Genomic DNA, 24,902 nt, shown 5'->3' with positions numbered 1-24,902 from the left:
TTAAAAATCCCCCAAGACAGAAACTCCATCACACTCCAAGGGAGTCTGTTCCACTGTCCTACAGCTCTTACCATCAGGACGTTCTTCCTAATGTTGAGGTGAATCTCTTTTCTGCAGTTTGAATCCATTGTGTCTTATTCTCTAGAGCAGCAGAAAACAAGCTTGCTTCCTCCTCAATATGACATCCCTTCAAGTATTTAAACAGAGCTTTCATATCATCTCTTAACCTTCTCTTCTCCAGGCTAAACATCCCCAGCTCCCTAAGTCCTTCCTCATAGGGCTTCATGGTTTCCAGACCCTTCACCATTTTAGTCGCCCTCCTTTGGACACATGGCTCCAGTTTATCAATGTCCTTTTTGAATTGTGGTGCCCAGAAATGGACACAGTATTCCAGGTGGGGCCTGACCAGAGCAGAATAGAGTGGCACCATGACTTCTCTTGATCTAGACACTATACTTTTATTGATGCAGCCTAAAATCGCATTGGCCTTTTTAGCTGCCACATCACACTATTGACTCATGTCCAACTTATGGTCTACTTGGACTCCCAGATCCCTTTCACACGTAGTTTCATTCAGCCAGGTGTCCCCCATCATCCTATATCTGTGCATTTCATTTTTCTGCCCTAAGTGCAGTACCTTACATTTCTCCGTGTTGAATTTCATTTTGTTAGCTTTGGCCCAGCTTTCTAGTCTATTCAGATCATTTTGAATTTTGATCCTGTCCTCTGGGGTATTAGCTATTCCTCCTAATTTGGTGTCATCTGCAAATTTGATAAATGTGCTCCCAATTCTGTCACCCAAGTCATTGATAAAGATGTTGAATAGCCCTGGGCCCAGGACAGAGCCCCACTGGACACCCCACTGGTCACTTCTCTCCAGGATGAAAAGGAGCCATTGCTGAGCAGCCTTTGGGTTTGGCTGGTCAATCAGTTACAAATCCATGTAACAGTTACTTTGCCTAGTCCACATTTTACCAGCTGCCATCCTTCTAATGCTAATGCTATAAACCTTCCAGTTAGATAGGACAGGGAGGAAAAGGGTGGCTCTGGGTGTAAAGGTTTTGTAAAAAGGAGTTTTATTGTCAGGGGACTTGTTTTTGGGGCTGTGCCTGTAGTTGCCTTTCTGTGCTCAAGGCTGAACCGATTGCCTGGGCATTTTGTAGCCTCTCCCCAGGAGCCGGTGGCCGTAGCCAAGGGGCCCTGCTTGACCAGTCCTGGCTGTGTGCCGCTGGCATGTTCTTGGCACAGAGGAAGCAGAAGACATCTGGGCTGTCCCCTTTGTGTTGGGAGGGAAAGGCTTTGTTTATAAGCCCCCAGCCTTGCCAGGGACAAGGTTGTGTTCTTTATCTTCCTGGAATTCCTTTATCTCCCCAGCAATTTGAGGCCTTGATAGGGACCCAGAGTGCTGGCCTTGGAGGAGTTCGCCTTCTTGGGGGAATTCAGTTAGTACTGGATAATGATGATGATGGTGGTGGTGATGATGATGAAGACGAGCAAGAGCAATGCAGGTTGGCTTTTAAAAGCTAGCTCCCAGTTTGTACTAACAGCTTGTGAGGCTTGTAGCGAATACTCCGAAATCCAGCATTGTCCAGTTTGCTCCGAACATGCACCAAAAGTTGGGTTTTTCAATCCTAGGACCGTTGCAAAACGTGGTTGTCTTTCTGCTAAACAATTGCAAAGTGTTGGAGCAAATCAAGCAATTTAAAAAAATAATAATTTTATTTACAGAGACAAATTATAAAATGTAGCACTCATTATAAAACCAGAAACACAAAACAAACCATGCAAACAAAAACACAAACTAACAGTCACTTTCTACAAACATCCGGTACTTCCTTCCTGATTTCCGTAGTCTGCTTTACAAAGAAAGTCATACCTTTCACTTCATTTGTTCTTGTTTTCCTTATACCTCTATCTTATTCTTTGACTGATTCTGTAAAGACCGTTGCATTCAGAAGTTAGTTTCTCGTTCTGAATTCTTACTTTTGCAAGACATGTTCAAATGCCGACATAATCTGAGGCATCGTATTCCAAACATTTTCTGACTATTGGTATATGCATCTGAATATTATTTATCTGCATTTTATGTATCTTAATAGTAATGACTTCAAACATTTATCTTTATCAAATTCTTCTATTGGGACATCTCTAAGTAGCAAAGTTAGTTTATCATTTTCCATAGAGTCACACATCTTCACCTTCCATCCTGAAAGGTCAGGAATCTCAGTCTCTTTCCATCTTCTTGCGCATAGGATCCTAGCTGCTGAAACCAGAGAGAATCTATTTTCCCCAAATGTATTTTTCACAATTATCATCTATCATAGCTAGCAGAAAAAATTTAAATCGTTTGAGATGTGGAGAGCTTAAGCACTGGTTTGAAAAGTCTATTGCTCCCTTTTAAAGACAATCAGACTCTGTTCCTTGGACTTCCATTCACCTTTGCCTTCATAAACATGGGACCTAAAAGAAAGTAACGCAGTCTGAAGTGCCACAGTTGTCATTTTAACATTTCAGGTTTGTGGCTGTTAGTATCACTCACAGATGGCACTTCGAATCCATAGAGCATCAGCGAGACGGTGCCTCTCTCTTGCTTTGCATCCTCTTGTATTTGAAGGAGGAGTAGCTAATACTCCAGAGGACAGGATTAAAATTCAAAACGATCTGAACAGACTAGAAAGCTGGGCCAAGGCTAACAAAATGAAATTCAACACGGAGAAATGTAAGGTACTGCACTTAGGGCAGAAAAATGAAATGCATAGATATAGGATTATGGGGGACATCTGGCTGAATGAGAGACTTATACATGTGAAAGAGATATGGGAGTCCAAGTAAACCACAAGTTGAACATGAGTCAACAGTGCGATGCGGCAGCTAACAAGGCCAATGCGATTTTAGGTTGCATTAATAGAAGTATAGCATCTAGATCAAGAGAAGTAATAGTGCCACTGCTCTGGTCAGGCCCCACCTGGAATACTGTGTCCAGTTCTGGGCCCCACAATTCAAAAAGGACATTGAGAAACTGGAGCCATGTGTCCAAAGGAGGGTGACTAAAATGGTGAAGGGTCTGGAAATGATGCCCTATGAGGAAGGACTTAGGGAGCTGGTGATATGATAGCCCTGTTTACATACTTGAAGGGATGTCATATTGAGGAGGAAGCAATCTTGTTTTCTGCTGCTCCAGAGAATAGGACACAATGGAGCAATGCATTCAAACCACAGGAAGAGATTCCAGCTCAACATTCGGAGGAACTTCCTGACAGTAAGAGCTGTTTTGATAGTGAAAGATACTCCCTTTCTTTTCCCTCCAAACAGCATTTCCAGCCCTGAAATCCTTATGGAGCTGCCTGATGTTTACAGCTATGTCAAAATACTCCATGTCTGAGTGTGATGTATACACATGCGCACATCAGTTGTGTGTCCCCCTCTTGAACTCTGGGAGGCCTTTGTGCCCGACAGACCCCTCTTTGTTCTGAGCCATGTCAGGTGAGCAGCAAAGCTGCTGCATGGAGAAACTCGAGGCTCTTGCTGTAAACACTCACAAGACCGGCCAAAGGTTATCTTGAACCCCTGGGCATCTGCAAGCCATTTGTGCATGTGTTTGTGTGTGTGTGTGTGTGTGAAGCACCCTCCAGATTGTCTTTGCCAAGGAAGCCTTTCCTGGAGCCCCTGCCTCTTGCTGGCCCTCTAGCCCCACCTTTCACTGCATTGTGGCTTGCAAACATTCAACTGGAGGAAGCCTTTCCTAACATGGAGGGGTAAGATGCCCTCAGAATGGGCAAGGCTGGGTCAAAAGGGGCTCAACACTCTAGGTCAGGGGTTCCCAAACTTTATAGCCATCCAAATGTTTGGACTTCATCTCCCAAAACCCCCCAGCTAGCATGGTCAATGGTCAGGAATTTTGGGAGCTAAAGCCCAAATCATCTGGAGGTCCAACGTTTGGGAACCACTGCACTAGATGGACAGAGGTCATCACCCCGCTCCAGTCTTCTTGGGTCAGACCTCACCTGGAATAATCCTGTGTCCAGTTCTGGGCCCCACAATTCAAAAAGGACAGTGAGAAACTGGAGCCTTGTGTCCAAAGGAGGGCAACTGAAATGGTGAAGGGTCTGGAAACCATGGAGCCCTATGAGGAGAGACTTAGGGAGCTGGGGATGTTTAGCCTGGAGAAGAGAAGGTTAAGAAGTGATATGATAGCCCTGTTTAAATATTTGAAGGGATGTCACATTGAGGAGGGAACAATCTTGTTTTCTGCTTCTCCGGAAAAAAGGACCCAGAGCAATGGATGCAAGCCACAAGAGGACCTTCCTGACAGAGCTGTTTAATGGTGGAAGACACTGCTGCCTCCATGGAGAGCAGTGGAGTCTCCTCCTTTGGAGGTTTCCAAGCAGAGGCTGGATGGCCATCTGTCCCAGGGAGGGCTTGGATGGTGTCTTTTTGCATGACCAAAGGAAGGGGTTGGATCGGATGACCCTTGGGCTGTTTTCCCACTCTATGATTCTTGGTGGGAAGAGGAATGGCAACAGCCACTGAACCTTGTCCACAGATTACAGAACTGTAGCACTGGAAAGAGACCCCAAAGGCCACCAACTCCTTTGAGATGCAGTGCTGGGGAAGAGTGCTGAGGACCCCATGGACAGCCCAAAAGACAAACAAATGGGTCCTTGAGGAAATCAAGCTGGGAATGTCCCTGGACACCCAAATGATCAAATTGAGGTTGTAGTACTTTGGACACATAGACTCATGGAAGAGACCCCAAGAAGGGCCCTCCAGTCCAACGCCCTTCTGCCATGCAGGAACTCACCCTGAGAAGGCAGGACTCACTGGGAAAAAGCAATAAGGCTAGGAAAGTTAGAAGGCAGCAGAAAGAGGAAGGCCCCACGCCAGACGGATGGACTCAATTCGGGAGGTCAAGGGCTCCCAAAGCTGCAAGGCCAAAGCAGAGCAGTGGAGGACGGGGCGCTCCTGAAGATGCTTTGTCCAGAGTGTTGCCATACATTGGGGTCTCCCCGAAGGCAGCTAAGGCTCATTTTGAAAGAGGCAGCCTTTCAGATAGGCTGGATCCAAGCTGTTTGTTGCGATGTGCCTTCAAGTTATTTCTGACTCCTGGTGACCCTAAGGCAAACCTATCCGGGGGGGTTTCTCGGGAAGATTTGCTCAGAGGTCTGCCATTGCCTTCCTCTGAGGCTGAGAAAGTGTGACTTGCCTAAAGTCACCCAGTGGGTTTCATCTCTGAGCAGGAAATCGAACTCTGGTCTCCAGAGTCTGAGTCCTATGCTCAAACCACACCGGCTCTCTAAGGCATCGTGCTAAAATCAAAACTCAACCCTGGTCTCCAGAGTCTCAGCCCAAGACACAAACCACCAGTTGCACAGGACTTTAAAGGTCTGACTTCTGCCTGGACCTGTGTCCCTTCATTCCACATTCTCTGCAGAGGAGGCCAAATGGACCCGATCCCTTCCTCCCATTCTGCCCAGTTCCAAAGTATTGCCCCAGTTAAGGAACAAGGAACTGGCAGCCGTCTGTTGCAGCAGCATTGCTTAGAATCATGGAATCCTAGAGTTGGAAGAGACTCCCAAAAGACATCCATTCCAACCCCATTCTGCCATGCAGGAACTCTCCATCAAAGGGCCATCATATCACCCCTTAACCTTCTCTTCTCCAGGCTAAACCTACCCAGCATCTCCCTAAGTCTTTCCTCATAAGGCATGGTTTCATTTTGGTGACCCTCCTTTGGACACGGTTCCAGTTTCTCAACATCCTTTATGAATTTTTGGTGCCCAGAACTGGACACAGGATTATTCCAGGTGAGGCCTGACCAAAGCAGAATAGAGAGGCACTTAGCTTTGCCAGCCGGACGTTCTCGTTCTGGACCAAATGGGGCTCGGTGGTGCTTAGCTTGTCCCCTTCATGTGGATGTTGGAGGGTGGCCTGGTCTTGGCCCCATGCCCAAGAAGCCAAGGCCAAAGGCAAGGAAGCCAAGCAGGCCAGGAGGACTCAACCCAGCCCTTGGCCAGGAGCCCATGGCACGCCTCCCGGCCTTCTTGCAAAGCTGGGAGTGTGGCCTTCGCAAGGAAGGAGATGGAGGAGAGAGGAGAAGGAGGGCCACTCCATGCTGGGCTCCCTTTGCAGCGCCAGAAGCCAAGGGGCACCTCCTTCCATCAGGTAAGGAACCATTGGGCCAAGAGGGGTGGCCTTTGCATGGGATGGGGGCCGTTCAGACACAGGGAGAAAGCCTCATGCTCCCCAAGGACAGCGCCTTCTTCTCAAAACCATTTCTGCCATGAGAAGAAGATCAATCCAAATTTGCAAGATTAGCCTTGAAAACAAGGTTATTGTTCTCCAAGTGTACAGTTATTTTTAAAAATATATATTTTATTGATTAAGTAAAAATTATATCAAACATATAATATTCACTTCCCAGGTACAGTTTGAGTTTGTCTTCTTCGTTTGACTTCCATCTCTCCGTTCCGACTTGATTTGCTTCAGAGGACATCTCTGTATCCGTTTCTTTACGCTTTTCTCATACACCGGTTTTATTCTGACCAGAAACTAGAAAGACAATGATGTTTCTGTCCCTCTTTGTTCTGTTTCGTTCAACTTAGTTGACGAATAAAGAACTCCTTTAGGAACTCACTAAGCTCTTATTTCCTTATGTTTCCAGTATCTTGAATTATAGATAATGCCTCTAAATATTTTTTTATTTTATATTTTTACATTACACAAATTCAAATGCAGTAGAAAAGGAACCTATACAGAAAAAGGTACAAAATTATAAAATATGCTATAACATTTTGCAAATATAAATCTATATACAAGAGGAAAAAGCATATGTACTTCCTATACTTTCTCATTGGGAGCAATAAATGGTATATTAATATGAGCCTCTCTACTATTATTCATCTAATGATATATAATTCTGAATGTTTATTGCTTATATTAATCACTTTCCATGAAAAGTTTAAGTACAGTCCAGCCTTGCTAACATGAAGAGTGTCATCTTGCATGATTCCTTTCTATCACGCCGTTTATATCATTAGATCATCTTAGTTACCAACAACTTTCTTTTCTATAAAGACTTGCTTGAAAATATAACTTATAGAGCTCATTCTATTTTTCCCCAGAATCATTACAATTTGACATTAGCTTAATTTGATTGCATACAAATTATGTTTGCATTACATCTCTAAGTGCCTCTAAATATTGAGATGTGTGCAGTAAACATATTTGTTCCAAAATGCTAATGCAAAAAACAAATTGCTAATACCAAAAAATGCAAAAATGTAGAGTCATATCATGAATATGATGATGCCTTGGGTCCTTGTTGGGAGAAAAGTCACATCCAAATTAAATGAAGGAATGAACAGGTAAAGAAGACTTCCTCCCTTCAAGTAGTTTGTGCTGATTAGATTAAAATGCCCATTTATATACATAGACCTCAACCTACATACAGACTCTCCTGCTGACAAATTCCTCGCCTCTCTTTCACTTCTGTAATAGCAAAGTCATTTCAATGCAGATGCTAAACTAAACATTTAGATAACCAAAAGGATTCTTCTTAGTACATGCTCTAAGAACTTTTTTAAGTCTCAAGACACACAAAGACAAAGGCCCAGTCCTGATTGAATGTGTTTGCATTATGGTTAGTTGCCTACCTTATGCTGGCTGCTTCTGAAATCTGGCAGGGCAGCGGGAGCACCATTGGTTTTAGAGGGATTTGTTTTCGACTCATCATCCATGTGGCCCTTGCTATTCAGCTGCGGAGTGCGCATGTCTGTGGGAAAGGTGGCAAAAGTGGGGTTTAACAGCTGTGGGTTTGGCTAGAGAAAGGATGGACAGGTTCCAGGGCAGCTGGTGCTCAGTTTCTACACTGAGAGATTAAAAGAATGGACCCCAAGAAGGGCCCTGATCCAGTCCAAGCCCCTTCTTCTGCCATGCAGGAACTCTCCCTCAAAGCATCCCCATTGACAGATGGCCATCCAGCCTCTGCTTAAAGACAGCCTCCAAAGAAGGAGACTCCACCAAAACCTTCTGGGAAGGAGTGTGTTCCACCACCAAATATCTCTTACCATCAGGAAGGTCTTCCTAATGTTTAGGTGGCATCTCTTTTCCTTTAGTTTGTATCCATTGTTCTGGATCCATTTCTCTGGAGCAGCAGAAAACAAGCTTGCCTCAATATGACACTCCTTCACATACTTAAACAGGGCTATCATTATTGCCTCTTAACCTTTCTCCTTCACGCTAAACATCCCCAGCTCCCTAAGTCTCTCAGCATAGGACTTGGTGGTTTCCAGACCCTTCACCATTTTGGTTGCCCTCCTTTGGACACAGTTCCAGTTTCTCAACAGAACTGGACACAGGGCTATTCCAGCTGAAGCCTTACCTAAACAGTGCGATGCAGCAGCTAAAAAGGCCAATGCGATTCTAGGCTCCATCAAGAGAAGAGGGGAGAGAGGCCTGTTATGTTTGTTTGTTTGTTTGTTTACTTTGTATTGTACTTCCTGTTGTACAACGCTTTGATCTAATTTGGAAAAGCGGTATATAAATAAACTTATTATTATTATTATTATTATTATTATTATTATTATTATTATTAAGTATAGTGTCCAGATCAAGGGAAGTCATAGTGCCCCTCTATTCTGCTTTGGCCTCACCTGAAATAATCCTGTGTCCAGTTCTGGGCAACACAGTTCAAAAAGGAGGCTGAGAAACTGGAGCATGTTAGTTTTATTTATTAACGGAAATCTCTTAAACAGAGGACAGAAAAAGCCAGGGTTTAGGGAGGGAATAAATATCCATGGCCCCCATTCCCTGCCTTGAAGGAGGAGGAGCAGCAACCTGTGATCAGGATCCATAGGATTGTTCTGGTGCATTTGAGATGAATGGGTTTGTTTCAGCCCTTGCAAGACTGGTGCGCCTCCTCACTCTCTCTCTGGAAGGAGGTCCAAAAGGGTTCACTGAAGCCCAGGGGAGATTTGGGCAGACCTTGTTCCCTCCGCTCTGCTCTGGATCAGGTCCAAAGCCCAGGGAGGGAGACCCGGGAGAGGTGAAAGGCTAACCGGGCGGCAGGGGTCATGTTGCTATGGCCGGCCCTTCTGAATCCCTTGGGCAGAGGCTGAGGAGGATGCGGGTGACTGGCGGTGGGCAGAGGGAGCCCAGGAAGATCAATGCTGACAAATTAATTTCAACAGGGAGGGGAGGTACTGCACCTAGGCAGAGAAAATGAAATGCATGGATATAGGATGTGGGACACCTGGCTTAAAGAGTCTTCTACGTGTGAAAGGGATCTAGGAGTCCAAGTAGACCACAAATTGAACATGAAGCAATAGTGTGATGCAGCAGCTAACAAGGCCAATGCAATCCTAGGCTGCATCAATAGAAGTCTAGTGTCTAGATCAAGGGAAGCAATAGTGCCAGTCTATTCTGCTCTGGTCAGGCCCCACCTGGAATAATCCTGGGTCCAGTTCTGGGCAAAACAATTCAAAAAGGATGTGGAGAAACTGGAGCCATGTGTCCAAAGGAGGGCGGCTAAAATGGTGAAGGGTCTGGAAACCATGAAGCCCTATGAGGAGAGACTCAGGGAATTGGGGTTGCTGAGCCTGGAGAAGAGAAGGTTAAGAGGTGATATGATTGCCCTTTTAAAGTATTTGAAGGGGTGTCATGTTGAGGATGGAGCAAGCTTGTTTCCTGCTGCTCCAGAGAATGGGACACAATGGATGCAAGCTCCAGGAAAAGAGATTCCACCTAAATGTTAGGAGGAATGTCCTGATGGTCAGAGTTGTTTGAAAGTGGACAGTGCTGCTGCTTCAGAGGGTCATGGTGTCTTCTTCTTTGGAAGTCTTTAAGCAGAGGCTGGATGGCCATTTATTGGAAGTGCTTTGACGGTGTGTTCCTGCATGGCAGAAGAAGGGCTTGGACTGGAGGGTCTTTGGGGGTCTCCTCCAACTCTATGATTCTCTGAAGATCTTCCCTCCCCTGGAAGCTGGTGGCACCACAAAACAATGTTTCTGAAATGATATTTCCCAGAAGCCTTCTTGCGCAGATGCAGTGGAGGGAAGCCACAACTAAGGCACCTCTGAACAGTGAGGAAATAGCCAGGAAGCATCTAACACCGGCAAGAGACTCTATTGCAGCAATATCCCAAAGGAAGGCCAAAAAGACTCCATGGTAGACAAAATTTACCATAACTGAATGTAAAAATCTGCTTGGTAGGGATACTAGTAGCAAACACATGAATACATCATGCAAAATGCAATAAATACATAATGCAATTATATTGTCAAAAAGCGTGGTTTAGGAAGGATTGGAAGGAATCTAGCGCAAATGCATGGCTTTTGAAAACACTGAAGGGTTTTATGGAATGATAGGAAAGTATGTAGGACCTGTTCGGATAAATGGGGTGCAGTTATGTGATCCTGGTGTGTGAGGAAATGCATAGAGAAATTGCTAATGTGTAAACAGAGGGAAAATAAAAACTGATTTTGAGAAATGCCTAATGCACAACGCCCCATGATTTCTGATCTTAACACAATGAAGGAACAGCTTGCCCTGAGGAAGAAGCCAGTGGAGCTCCCAAAGCTTGCAACACGTACTTTTTTTTTGGGGGGGGGGTGAATAAAATTTATTCATTAAAAAAGAAAACCCCCAAATTAACATGAGAAAGGAAGATTGACAGCACAAAAACACTGAGAAATGCTTACGTAGAACATAGAGCATGGGTTATGTGATCCTGATCCTGAGCTTGCAAGCAGAACAATGCGCATTTGGGTTGGCCCTATAAAGGCATCCCTCTTTTGTCGTTTAGGGACAGAAACAGTCATCCTTCTTAGCTCTCTGAGGTTCAAAACTTTTCAAGCAGGCGGATGGGAGAAAGTGGGAAGAGGCAGAAAGTGTCCCTCCTTGCTTCCTAAAGGACTCCTCTGTTCTCTCCCAAGGTTTCACTATCTCTGCTTATCTCCTCCTTGGAATTTACACTTGCCCCTGCCTTTCGTTGTCCAGACTCTCAGGCCCCGGGTGCAAAACCAGACAGAACATTGGCCGCCTTGTTTTATCAGCTGCTTGGAGGTTTCTTTGGGTTCAGGGAGGGAGGTCTAGTAGGATTTGGGGGAAAGAGGACCCATCCTGAGGTCAGCGGAGGGATGCCTCCGCTTGGATCAGTGCCATTGTCCAAAACAGTGACGGAGGGATGTTCCAAATGCACAGATTTTAAGAAAGAAAGGCAGAGCCACACAGGCCAGAACGGTATAGCGGTTCGAGCATTGGACTGTGACTCTGGAGACCAGGGGTCAAACCCTCACTTGACCACTGGGTGACCATGGGTAAGTCACACTCTCTCAGCCTCAGAGGAAGGCAATGGGGGGGAAACCCCTCTGAACAAATTCGGCCAAGAAAATCCAGTGATAGAGTCGCCTTAGAATCACCCGAAGTTGGAAACAAAGGCTCACAACAAGAGAGTCTCCATCTTCTCTTCTCCAAGCTCCCTCAGCATTTTATAAGGCTTGCTTTCCAGGCCTTTGGCCACCTTGGTCATCCTCTCTGGACACTGTCCAGCTTGTCCATATCCTTCTTGAGCTTTGGTGCCCAGAAACTGGAGACAATATTGTCAAAAACAAAGGGCATGCTATCAGATCCCATTTATTTTAGCATGAGCATTTGTGGATATCAGCCCACTTTTTCAGGTGCACTGACAGAATGATATTAAACTATCCCTTAAGTTGGGAATAATAAGGAGTAATATTTAAGTTAGGGTTAATATTAAAGCCAGTCACACAGTCGTAGGATTGTGGCAGAATGCAATGTGATGCACAAACAAGCAAAGGGTCAGCCTGGCCATAAACCTGCAAAGAGCTGCAAGTGAGATGATACACAGAGCGATGAGTATTGTCATTTTAAGAACTTAATGAGTGTTTCCTGTCTCTGCTTTCCCTTTAACTTTTGCATGACCACAGTACCAGTTTTCCAACTACACCATTTCCCCCCAACTGCACATTCTGTGTCCCTAAAAAGAAAAAGGGAAACGTGACACCGAATGCAAGCAACCTGGCCCATCATCCTGAACTAGGCTCCCTTCCTTCCCTGAGGTTCTGGGTTGAGATTTTTTCCTAGTACCAGAAGTTTGAGGATTTGAGGCCAGCGTCTTCTTTATGACCCAAACAAATGTACTTTTTGGGGTTGTTGTGGAACTTGGTATTCCCGTCCTCCCTCTGCAGCATCCAAAGCCTCCCAGGATAGCTGCCTCCAATGGCCACATGGATGCTGGTGGAGAGTGGAGGGGTCAAAGAAGAATCTTGCTATGTTGCCATAGCCAGAGACCAAGCAGTGACTTCATCCATGAGACGGCCATTGGATCTGGCTGGAAGATGGCCTCCATGTGCCTCTGGCTATGTCCCCATAGCCAGACACAAAGCAGTGACATCTTCCATAAGATCTCCATTGGATCTGGGTGGAGGAGGTCCTCAGTCTGCTTCTCGCTATGTCCCCATAAAAGGTAAAGGTAGTCCCTTGACATGAATGTCTAGTTGTAACCGACTTTAGGGGATGGTGCCCATCTCCATTTCTAAGCCAAAGAGCCAGTGTTGCCCAAAGAACAGTGGTCCTATGGCCAGCATGACTGCACTGAGTGCTGTTACCTCCCCACTGAGAAGTGGTAGCTATCTATCAATTTGCACTTGCATGCTTTCGAACTGCTAGGTTGGCAGAAGCTGGGACAAGTGACAAGTGCTCACCCCATCATGCGGCACTCGGGCCTCGAACTGCCAGCCTTCTGATCTTCTGATTATATAGCCAGACACAAAGCTGTGACATTATCCATGAGACCTTCACTGGATCTGGGAAAAAGATGTCCTTAGTCTGCCTCCAGTGACATCCCCATAGCCAGAAAAAGAGCAGGGGCATCATCTGTGAGACCTCTGGTGAATCTGGCTGGAAGATGTCCTACATCCCCATAGCCAGACACAGAGACATCATCTGTAAGCGAGGGAAGTGACATTATCCGTGAAACGTCCGGTGCATCTGAGTTAAAGATGTCCTCTATCTGCCACTGGTGGCGTCCCCATAGCCAGAGACAGAGCCGTGACATCCGTGAGATGACCCCATAGCCAGTGGATTCTCTGGTCCTCTCCATCTTCTGCCAGCAACAGAGTGGCCATTGGTGGAATTATCAAAATGCAAGGATGGTTTCTGGAGGGTGGTGACAAGGAAGCTATATGGACGTCTACATGTGGCACTCTTATGCACTGCTGACACGAGAAATCTGCCATGCTCAAATGAATCTGTCAATGGTTAGCTTGTGTGTGACCCATTAATGCCTCGTCTCCTTGTTTTCCTCTTCCAGAGCTGTCCATAGGGCAAGGAATTGACTTGGCTGTCATGGGCTTGGCGGTCCACCTCCTGGTCTGCCTGCTGGGCACGGGCTCCTGGGTCGCCATCAACGGCATGTGGGTAGAGCTGCCCCTCATTGTGCCTAGCACCCCCGAGGGCTGGCTGCTGCCCTCTTACCTGACGGTCATCATCCAGCTGGCCAACGTGGGACCCCTGGCCTTCACCCTGGCCCACCGCTTCCGCCCAGGGGGGCTGAGCGAGGTGGGGGTCATCTACGCCATCCTGAGCTTGGGCTGCCTGGCGTGCCTCTTGCTGGCCTTCTTCTGGAGGTCCACCAGCCCGGTGGGAGGCATCCCTCGCAGCATGGCCCTCCTTGCCCTCCTCTTCTTCTTGGCCTTGGTAGATTGCACCTCCTCTGTCACCTTCTTGCCCTACATGCGGAGGCTGCGGCTGGACTACTTGACCACCTACTTCGTGGGCGAAGGGTTGAGCGGCCTCCTGCCTGGCCTGGTGGCCTTAGGGCAAGGTGTGGGCACCCTCCGCTGCAATGGCACAGGCAACGGCACGGGGAGGCCACAGGAGGACCTCCAAGAGCCCCACTTCTCCGTCCAGACCTTCTTCCTCTTCTTAACCAGCATGATGGGCCTCTCGCTGGCATCCTTTGTCCTCCTCAACTACCTGCCAGTGGCCAAGAGAGAGCGGGCAAAGGAGAAGTACCACGCGCGGGTGCAAATGGAGAAGACGGTGGGCACCCAGGAGACGGTGGAGGAGCGGCCCATGATCAGAGGGACGCCTGGACGCTCCTTCGGCTCTGGGACTTATTCCCGGGCCCAGCTGGCCATCATCTTTGTGCTGCTGGGCTGGGTCAACGCCTTGACCAACGGGGTCCTGCCGGCCGTCCAGTCCTACTCCTGCTTGCCCTATGGGAACGCTGCCTACCACCTTTCAGCCACTTTGGCCGCCTTGGCCAACCCTCTGGCCTGCTTCCTGGGGATGTTCCTGCCCCACAGGTGAAGGGGCTGGCGGGGAAGGGAAGGGAATGGCCCCCCAAGAAGGAGCCCAGCTGGAAAGAGAAGGGGACAAGCAGGCTCCATTTTGCCTATTTCATTGGGTTTGTAGGATATGATGGAGAGTCAGTGTAGCATACTGGTTTGAGTGCTGGACCAGAGTTCAAATCTCCACTCAGTTATGCAAACCCACTGGGTGACTTTGGACAGGTCACACTCTCTCAGCCTCATTAGAAGGTAATGGCAAACCCCCTCTGAAGAAGTCTTGCAAAGAAAACCCCATGATAGGTTTGCCTTAGGGTCGCCGTAAGTCTGAAGGACATGAACAACAACAAAGGTATGATGACAAAGGGTGTGTCTACACTGTAGAAATAATGCTGTTTGACCCCACTTTAAGTGCCGTAGCTCCGTCCTAAGTAATCCTGGGATTTGTAGATTTGCAAGGTCTGTAGCCTTCTCTGCCAAAAAAGGCTGGTGCCTCTGTTGTTGTTGTGTCTTGCCTTCAAGACATTTCTGACTTATGGCAACCCTATGTTGACTCTATCATGGGGTTTTCATGGCAAGATTTCTTCAGAGGGGGTTTGCCAAGGCCTTCCCTTGGGGCGGAGAGAGTGTGACTTGGCCAAGGTCACCCATGGGATTCATGTCTGAGCCAGGATTCGAACCCTGGTCTCCAGAGTCATAGTCCAACCCTCAAACCCCTATACTACAAATCCCAGGATAAGAAGGAGCCAGGGCAGCTAAAGTGGTGCCAAACTGCATTCATTCTGCAGTGTAAATGCACCCAAAGAAAGAGAAAGAGAGATAAGGAAAAGAGGGAAAATTAAAAGGGAAGGGGAAGGATGTAAAAACATACCTCCCAATTGGGAAGGACAGTCCCCATTAATCCTCTGCCTTCCCACTTTTCCAACTGCTTTTAAAAAGTCCCAGTTTCTCACTTTTCCTCCCACTTTCCTCATTCATTTTCAGCTTACTTCATTTGTTGCAAACTTAAATCAAAGTTTAAAAGGAGTTTCTATTCAGTTACTAACAGATGTTGGGAGTAGAGAGAGGATTTAAGGGTTTAAGGCAGGGTCCTCCTTTTCCAGGACATGTCCTCCACTTCAGCCTTCTGTCCAGGAGGAATTCCATAACATCCTTCTTTTTAAGCATGACTAAGAAGTATGATAGCTTTTATTTTGGAATACCTTCTGGTTTTTTGGAGGGAATGTCCTACATTTTGCAGTGCCGTGTCCTCCTTTGCAGTTATTAGGACATCTGGTGGTCCTGCTTTAAAGAAAGTGAAGAGGAGGTTGAGGAGGAACCAGAGGAGGCATCACAGCAATGGTACTCCATCCAGGACATGGATGATAGCTAGCATGGCATTCGCTTTGGCCATTGGGGTCAGATTTGGCATCCAGAACACGGGCAATACCCAGAATGGGGTTCCCTTTGGGGTCAGATTTGGGAGAAACTGCTAAAGTTGTTCCTCACCGTCTTTCTTTCTTCCTTCCTTCCTTCCTTCCTTTCTCTCTCTCTCAGGTCCGTGGTGGTCTTGGGCTGCCTCTCTTTGGCTGGATCCTTCCTTGCCTGCTACATCATGGCCGCGGCGGTGCTCAGCCCCTGCCCTCCGTTGCTTCATGTGCCTCTCGGAGCCATCCTCATCGTAAGTAACAGTGCCACTCTATTCTGCTCTGGTCAGGCCCCACCTGGAATATTGTGTCTAGTTCTGGGCACCACAATTCAAAAAGGACATTGAGAAACTGGAGCCATGTGTCCAGAGGAGGGCAACTAAAATGGTGAAAGGTCTGGAAACCATGAAGCCCTATGAGGAAGGACTCAGGGAGCTGGGGATGTTCAGCCTGGAGAAGAGAAGGTTAAGAGGTGATATGATAGCCCTGTTTAAATATTTGAAGGGATGTCATATTGAGGAGGGAGCAAGCTTGTTTTCTGCTGCTCCAGAGACTAGGACCCAATGGAGTAATGGATGAAAGCTACAGGAAAAAAGATTCCACCTCAACATTCGGAGGAAGTTCCTGAGAGTAAGGGCTGTTCGACAGTGGAACACACTCCTTCCTTGGAGTGTGGTGGAGTCTCTGTCTTTGGAGGTCTGTAAAGAGAGGCTGGATGGCCATCTGTCGGGGATGCTTTGATTGAGATTTCCTGCATGGCAGGTGGTTAGACTGCATGGCCCTTGCGGTCTCTTCCAGCTCTACAATTCTATGATTCTATGATTCTAAGTAGCCATGGGCTGGTGATTTGAATGTGGTGCTTGCACCCTCCCAGCTCCATCCCAGCTGAAGTGTTCAGTGCAGCCTTAGGGATGTCCAGCACTGCAGGGTCAGCGGGAAGCACAGTGGGACATCTCACAGGTCTGGGGGTACAACAGCCAGCCTGGCGGTGTATGGCTGCTTTGTTGTGCTTTGATGGTGCATTCTTGCATGGCTGAATTGGATGACCTTTGGGGTCTCTTCCAACTCTAGGGTCCTGTGTTGGGGACTGCTGCTCCTCTAAGTCCTGGAGTGGATGCTGGACCCTGCAGTTCTGGCTCCGATGTCAGGGGAGCAGTGAATCCACTCTGGGCTCTATTTGGAAGCTTCAACGAGCTGCAGAGTCATAGAGCGGGAAGAGAACTCAAGGGCCATCTTGTCCAACTCCAATCTGCCATGCAGGGAAAGGTTAAACAACGGTTTCACATGCAGGAAATGCGATGCTATCCAAACTTTATTGGTGGAGAGAGAATGCTAGGGGTTTTCCAGCAACAGAGGACAGAATGGTCCAGGGAGCCTTAGAGGAAAAGGCCTTCCATGCCACTGTCTCCTTGAGAACCCACCTGTCCATCTCATGCATTCATATTTATGCCCACCTTCCTCATGTGCCAAAGGCTCTCTTTGCTGTCTGGGCATCCATTTGCCTTCATGATTTCAGTAAGGCCTTTGACAAGGTCCTCCATGATATTCTTGCAAACAAGCTGGTAAAATGTGGGTTAGACAATGCACCTGTTACATGGATTTGTAATTGGTTGTCAGGCCAAACCCAAGGTTTGCTCAGCAACAGCTCCTCCTCTTCTTCATCCTGAAGAGAAGTGACCAGTGGGGTGTCCAATGGGGCTCTGTCCTGGGCCCAGTTTGCTATTCCACATCTTTATCAATGACGTGGATGAAGGAATAGAGGGCATGCTTATCAAGTTTGCAGATGACACCAAACTAGGAGGAGCAGCTGATAGCCCAGAGGAGAGGATCAAAATTCAAAATGATCTTAATAGATTAGAATGCTGGGCCAAAGTTATCAAAATGAATTTCAAAGGGGACAAATGCAATGTACTGCACTTAGGCAGAAAAAATAAAATCCATAGATATAGGCTGGGGGACACCTGGCTTAAGGAGAGTTAGAGCTGTTCAACAGTGGAAGATGCTCCATGGAAGAATGGTGGAGTCTCCTTCTTTGGAAGTCTTTAAGCAGAGGCTGGATGGGGATGCTTTGATTGTGAGTTCCTGCATGGCAGAATGGGGTTGGACTGGATGGCTCTTCTTGGGGTCTCTTCCAACTCTATGATTGTATTATTCATCTTCTTGATGCCCTGTTTTTCCCTGCAGGTCCTGTGCTGGGTGCTCTTTGTCGGGGTCCTCTCCTACGTCAAGCTGATGATCGGGGTGATTCTGCGAGACGAAGGCCGGAGTGCCCTGGTCTGGTGTGGAGCCGTGGTCCAGCTGGGCTCCATGGTGGGCGCCCTCACCATGTTCCCCTTGGTCAGCGTCTATGGCCTCTTCCGCTCTGGAGAGCCCTGTGGCAACACCTGCCCTGGTTAGAAGAGCACCGGAGAACAGACAGGGCCCTGGGGGGCATTACATGCATCCCCAAGACTGGCACCCTAGATGCCCTGCCAAGGATGCAGAGGGCCCTTGGCCACATCTCCAGGACTTCAGGTGCAGCTGCACTGTAGCAGGTAGACACTTTAGCAGGTAGTGCCATAGGCCAGGATGTCTCACCTGGGATACTCCCAGCGCCTCTTCTTCAGGTATAACCATAGTTAGGACTGAATCTCCCAGCATCCACACGGCCAGAAGGAGGAGGGGCCCGCCCTGCATCAGTACCCTTCCATACTATCTGAACTGAGGACCACAACAACAATATCTGGACCAAATGCAGGGTTGTGACTAACTTCATCAATTTCTTTCTCTCTTGCTCCTGTATCATTTTAACACCTTTTCCTGATGAAGAAACCAGCAGAGCTTTGAAAAGCTTGCAACAAGAATAATGTGCATTTTGGTTGGCCCAATAAAAGTAACACTGCTTTGTGGATTTTGGATGATGCAGTCCATAGTAAGGACTTGAATTCTCTTGCTCTCTTACTCATCTGTGAGTAAGTTCCCCTACCGAAGCCATCAGACATTTTTGTGCAATGCAGTTTTGCATTTAGCCCAGAGTTTTGGAAGTGCAGTTGTGCATGTGCTGCCGTTGCACAGGTGCTATTCTTTTGTACTTTCTCATTTATAATGCATCAAATGCAAAACTTTGGAATAAATCTGCACCACTGCGGTTTATTTTCAACAGCAGAATGGTGTCAGTTTTGAAAAACGTATTGCCTCCTTATTGTCTCTCTTCTTCTTACCTTTTGTTATTCTGTGCCTTGCATCTGACTCTGACTTATAGGGACAACACTGAGACCCTACTGAGCTTTGCAACCCCTGGGCATGGCATTCAGCATTATGTATTAAGTGCCAACCCAATTGCTCAGTGTCAGCGTATCTGTCATTCAAATACGCACACATGCACCATATTTTTTTCCTGTTTGGGAATTAAGGCAGAAATCCTAGCTAAAGAGGCTCTTCCCAGAACAAGTTGGCTAGTTGGGGAGGAACTCATCTAACTATAATTATATGATTCTATGAAAGGGCGAGGAGCCCTTCTCAGTTTTCAATCTGGCAACCTCAGCAGTCCAGAAAATATGCACCCAACGGTGTCTGGCATCTCCACTGTGTCCATTTTTCTGGCATGGCCATCGAGGCCCACACCCCAAAAGGCTGCCAGGAATGCAAGCAAGGCAGAGAAGAAAAGTCCTGGAGATCAGCAACCAGCCCTTTGACTCCATGAATGGGCAGAAATGGAGAGCCTTGGGTTGCAGTTCCGCATGGAAGCTCCCAGGGGGCAGCAGAGACCCACGAGAGAGACCTGTGTGGCTCCCCAAGTTGGCAGCGGGTTTAGTGGGCACAGCAGCAGGGCTGAAAAGAGAGGAATACATGGAATCCTGGAGTTGGAAGACACCCCAAGGACCATCCTGCCATGCAGGAATTCATAAGCTCCTAGAGCTGGAAGAAACCCCAAGGGCTATCCTGTTCAACCTCCTTCAGCCATGCAGGAATATATAGGATCCTAGAGTTGGAAGGGACCCTAAGGGGCCATCCTGTCCCACCCCTTCTTCTGCCCTGCAGAAATACACAGACTCCTAGAATTGGAAGTAATACCCAAGAACCACCCAGTCTGTTCTCCTTCTGCCATGCAGGAATACACAGAACCCCAGAATTGGAAGGGATCCCAAAAGGCCATCCAGTCCAAACACCTTCTTCTGCCATGAAGGAATACATACAGTCCTAGAGTTAGAAGAGATCCCCAAGGGCCATCCAATCCAATCCCTTCTGCCATGCAGGAATACATAGAGTCCTGGAGTCAGAAGCGATCCCTCGGGGGCCATTCAGTATGGCCCCCTTCTGCCATGCAGGAAGACGCCATCCAAGACCTCCCTGGGACAAATGGCCATCCAGCCTCTGCTGAAAACCCTCCAACAAAGACTCCACCACCCTTCAAGGCAGTGTCTTCTACTTCTGCCATCTTCAGGGCTAGAATAAACTTTTGATGTGGCAACCCTGGGGGGGGGGCATTGGGGAAGGAGGTGGACAACATCCACCAGCTGGTGTTCAAAGGATGGCCGGCTGGCCTGGCATTAGGGCGCCAAGGTGGCTGCAGAGTGACCAAGAGCCCGCCAGACCCCCACCTGCCCACCCCACCTGTCCAGCTCCAGGTACCAATCTCAGACTGCCATCTCCTGAGCCAGACCCCTCCCTCCAAAGGGACCCTTTCATCTGGGAACAAAGGGGCATTGATGCCTCCTGCCCCACAGCAAAGGGGCCCTTGTTCTGCTGGGGAAGAGGGGAGGGAGGCATGGGGGCGGCCCTGCCCATCACAGACGCTCCGGCTGCACTCTCTGGGTCAGGATATTAAACACACACACACACCAAGCAAACACACTTGTGCACTCCCCTGAGCATTGGTGCGCATGGTTGGGTGCTGAGAGTCATAGAATCAATGAATCCTAGAGATGGAAGAGACTCCAAGGGCCCTGATCCAGTCCAAACCCCTTCTGACATGCAGGAACTCTCAGTCAAAGCACCCCTGAGAGATGGCCATCCAGCCTTTGTTTAAAGACCTCCAAAGAAAGAGAGTCTATCATTCTCTGATGCAAAATAATTCACTGTTGAACAGCCCTTACTGTTAGGAAGTTCCTCCTAATGTTGAGCTGGAATCTCTTTTCCTGGAGCCTGCATCCATTGCTCTGGGTCCTGTTCTTTGGAGCAGCGGAAAACAAACTCCATTCATCCTCAATATGACACCCAAAATATCCAAACAAGGCTATTATGTCACTAACCCTAACCCTTTTAACCATCTCTTCTCCAGGGTAAACTTACCCAGCTCTCTAAACCACACCTCATAGGACATGTTTTCCAGATCCAAAAGTCTGGGTGTTGAGGTAGAACCTCTTTTCCTTGTAGCTTGCATCCATTGATGCAGGTCCTGTTCTCTGGAGCAGCAGGAAACATGTTTGCTTCATCCTCAATGGAACACCCCTTTAAATACTTAAATATCCTCAACCCATGGGTTCAGCAGGTGCTGCCATGTCCCATTATCCTCCACCAGGCCTCCATCGCTCCCTGGAGCCAGAGCCAGCTGCACACTTGGCCACAGGCGAGAGCTGATCCAAGGAAGGCTTTACGATGAGCGCATGGGGAGCCTTCCTCCCTGCAGCTGCTAACTGCCTTTCAAGCAACTCGGTTGCAAGAGGCCAGACACTCAGCTGAGGCCTGGACAATGTTGAGATGGGAGTCAAGAGAGACCCCTCTTTCTCCTCCCACATCCCTGGTCCTTCAAATGCACTGCTTTGGGGTCAGATCCTCACTCTGGCTAGCATGGCATCTCCTTCCCCAAATGCCAGTCCTTGGTCTGCCCCAAGGAACAGGGCCTCAGTTTCATCCCAGAAACAACACTGGTAATAGCAGCATCGGGATCCCCAACGGCCACCCATTCCAAGCTCCATCTGCCATTCAGGAATATGTAGAATCCTAGAGTTGGAAGAGACCCTAAGGGCCATCCAGTACAAACCTCCCTTCTGCCCTGCAGGAATACACAGAATCCAAGAGTTGGAAGGAACCCCCAAGGACCATCCAGCCCAACCCCATTATGCCATGCAGGAATACATGGGACCCTAGAGTTGGAAGGGATCATCCAATGCAATCCCCAGGGTTTGGTGTAAGCCCGCATCCCTTGCCCACCACCTTTGGGCAGGTGAGATGGCCAAGAGGAGCTCATCATACAGCCTCCTTTGCAGGGCTGTGGGTGGCACCCCAGACTGTCCTTCTGTGGGGAGGTGCTCTTTTGCACTTGGATCTGGGCCCCACAGCCCTCCAGCCCCCCTCAAGTGGCTGCCAGAGCCTTTAATCCAAGTGAGCCAAAATAAAAGGGGAGGCAACAAGGAGGGAAGCCTGAACAAAAGGCCATTGAGCTGCTCCAGAGCTACAAAGCTGCCTTTGTCTCCTGGGTGGTAAGGCCTGTCTCTGTTTGGGGCATATGGGGCATGGAGGGGCTGGATGGAGGGGGCTTGGGCTGGACATCTGCCCAGGCAAGATGGACCCAGATCTGGTCCTCCCTCCTCTGGGCTCTGGCTTGCAGCTTCACCTGGCTGTGCACCTGCAAATCATTTCCAACTTATGGCGATCCTACCCTGGGGTTTCCTTGGAAAGATTGGTTCATCTGAGGTTGGCTCTTGCTTTACCCCAAGGGTTCAGACTGTATCTGGGTTCAGACTGTATATTTTAACCTTGTAAGCCGCCCCGACTGCATTTTGTAGAGAGGCAGGATATAAATAAATTTTATTATATTATTATACAGTTGTCCCTCCATATTTGCTAGGGTCAGAGGAACAAGACCCCCGTGAATATGGAAAAACCGCAAATAACAAAAACACCATGTTTTTACCTGAAAGACACCTCTCTAGGAATCTCTAGGTCCTCCAGTGCAACTCTGTGGTCAATGTCCAACATACACTGACCATAGAATGGCACTGGAGTAGCTACAAATGGTCTTTCAGTGCAACTTTTAGTTAAAGTTGACCACAGAGTTGCACTGGAGGACCTAGACAGTCCTAGAGAGAACATATTAATGAAATCTGTGAATAATCAAATCCACAAATATCAAAGCCACAAATATGGAGGGATGACTGTATTATTATTATTATTATTATTATTATTATTATTATTATTATTATTATTATTATTATGGCTGAAAGAGTGCAACTTGACCAAGGTCACCCAATGGGTTTCCATGGCTGAGCAGGGATTCAAACTCTGGCCTCCAGAGCCATAGCTCAAACCATTAGACCGCACTGGTTCACTAAACTACAAAACTACAAATCCTGGAATTCTGTAACGTTGAGCCCTGGCAAATGGATTATTTCTGCAGTGTGAATGCAATCCTAGTCTTTTGAGTCACAGAATCTTAGAGTTGGAAGAGACTCCCCAGGAGTCATCCTGCGCAACCGCCTTCTGCCATGCAGGAATATACAGAATCCTAGGGTTGGAAGGGATCCCTTTAGGGCCATTCAATCTAATCTCCTTCAGGCGTGCAATAATACAGAGAATCTTAGACCTGGAAGGGACTCCTGCAGGAATACATGGAATCTAGGAAGAGTTAGAAGGGACCCCCAAGAGCCATCGGGTCATTCTCCTGCCATGCAGAAAGACACAATTCAAGCCCTCCCTGTAATATATTCCCAGCTAGTCTCCAGGTTTCTTGGTGGAGCTGGGATTCGAACTCTGGTCTCCAGACCTGTAGTCCAACACTCAAACCACTATGCCATACTGGCCCTTACTGGCTGGCTAAAGCCCCTCAGACCAAGAATGTGTGTCTGCACTAAGCAGTTGCAGCAGTTTGATCCTGCTTTCATCACTGATGTTTGCAAGATGATGAAACTGAGGCTGTTGTACTTTGGCCACGTCACCAGAAGGCAGGACTCATTGGAAAAGACAATAGTGCATGGGAAAGTTAAAGACTCCATTACAGGTGGATGGGCTCCTTCAAGGAGGGCACAATGGCTGTCCTGAGTTTGCAAGACCTGAGCAGAGCAGTGGATGTCAGGATGGCCTGGAGGTCTCTCATCCGTGGGGTCCTTGTAAGTTGAAGGTGTTGGCAAGGAATGACAGCATGAGTGGGGTGCTACTGGGGCTGGTGGTCTGCTTCCAGGAGAGCTATTCCCACTTGGGGGCAGCTGGAAAAGGATGGTCCGGGGGGCCTGGAGGGATTTGAGAGCCATGTCAGAGGTTTATCTGGCCCAGCAGATACACTTTATGCCCTCCAGCCCTGAAGGTTGTGCCAGCTGGAGAAGAGAGTGGACATTACCCGGCCGGACCAGGAAAGGGAAGGAGCAAGATGGCCAGATCTCATAACTGCAAAGGAGGACAAGGCACTCCAAAATGTAGGGCGATGTGGGAAAAGGAAGGTATCATCCATGCATTGGATGACAAATCTGCCCCCACATTTGCCAAATTTGCACTCAAATGTGCTAAATGTGCCCCCAATGTGCCAAATATGTTCCCAATGGCCAAAGTGAGCCTCACGCTAGTAGCTATCATCCCTGTTCTGGATGGGGCACCATTGCTGTGATGTCTCCTCTGGTTGCTCCTAAATCCTCCTCCTTCACTTGCTTTAAAGCAGGGTGACCACCAGATGTCCTAATAACTGCAAAGGAGGACACGGCACTGCAAAATGTAGGGCACTGCAAAACAAAAGCTGAAAACACTTGCAGAAATATAAATCCATGCTTCTTAGTCGTCTCAGAATGGAGGGCATTTTGGAATTTCTCCCCTCTCTTCCAGCTCTAGGATTCTGGGCAGAAGATTGAAATGGAGGACATGTCCTGGAAAAGTACCCTGGGAAGGAGAGACCCAAGTGCTGGCCAGGAATAAGAACTCTGCACCTTTGGGTCAGAATGCCTGGCACATCACTGCCCCTTGCCACGTTTTAGGTAGCTTCTCAGGTGCACTTCTCCATCCCTCCACAAGCCCCTGCCCCCTTTTTGAGATTGGCTGTGCCCCACAGCAACGCACTGCATGCTCCATGGGGCCTGGCTCCTCCCTGGACAGATAGAGACCTATATAATGGGTCCCTTTGTCCCTGCGGCTTCTCTGCGCACAGAGGGCATCATCGCAGTGTCCCTACCTGCATCCCAGATTCACCCTCCTGCCTTGGTCCACAGCATCACCTGGGATCATGCAGGTGCAACACAGGTGAGCAATGGGCATCTTCCAAGGGAGGATGGGCATGGCAGTGGTC

At 48.0% G+C, this 24,902-nt stretch overlaps 1 protein-coding gene across 1 annotated transcript; it reads left to right on the top strand.

The window, feature by feature from the left end:
* The first annotated feature begins 4,792 nt into the window (after window positions 1-4,792).
* LOC149317771 (riboflavin transporter 2-like) lies at window positions 4,793-18,845 on the top strand. Its single transcript, XM_089518995.1, has 4 exons — window positions 4,793-6,162; window positions 13,331-14,327; window positions 15,846-15,969; window positions 17,900-18,845. The coding sequence occupies exons 1-4, from the start codon at window positions 5,763-5,765 to the stop codon at window positions 18,110-18,112; spliced, it is 1,734 nt and encodes a 577-aa protein (XP_089375121.1). The 5' UTR covers window positions 4,793-5,762; the 3' UTR covers window positions 18,113-18,845.
* Window positions 18,846-24,902: the final 6,057 nt, after the last annotated feature.

Source organism: Sceloporus occidentalis, unplaced genomic scaffold (assembly GCF_023333645.1).
Source record: "Sceloporus occidentalis isolate IW3139 unplaced genomic scaffold, rSceOcc1.0.p SCAF_3, whole genome shotgun sequence".
Lineage (NCBI taxonomy): Eukaryota > Metazoa > Chordata > Lepidosauria > Squamata > Phrynosomatidae > Sceloporus > Sceloporus occidentalis.
The sequence above is the reverse complement of the archived record's forward strand: the minus strand, read 5'-3'. Positions and strand labels throughout refer to the sequence as shown.

What these genes read in the sequence shown, in the direction of transcription:
- LOC149317771 (XM_089518995.1), top strand. Translation starts at nt 5,763, where the DNA reads ATGAATTTTTGGTGCCCAGAACTGGACACAGGATTATTCCAGGTGAGG. An exon ending in GGGATGTTCCTGCCCCACAG is followed by an intron (nt 14,328 to 15,845) that starts GTGAAGGGGCTG and finishes TCTCTCTCTCAG; the next exon opens with GTCCGTGGTGGTCTTGGGCT. An exon ending in CTCTCGGAGCCATCCTCATC is followed by an intron (nt 15,970 to 17,899) that starts GTAAGTAACAGT and finishes TTTTCCCTGCAG; the next exon opens with GTCCTGTGCTGGGTGCTCTT.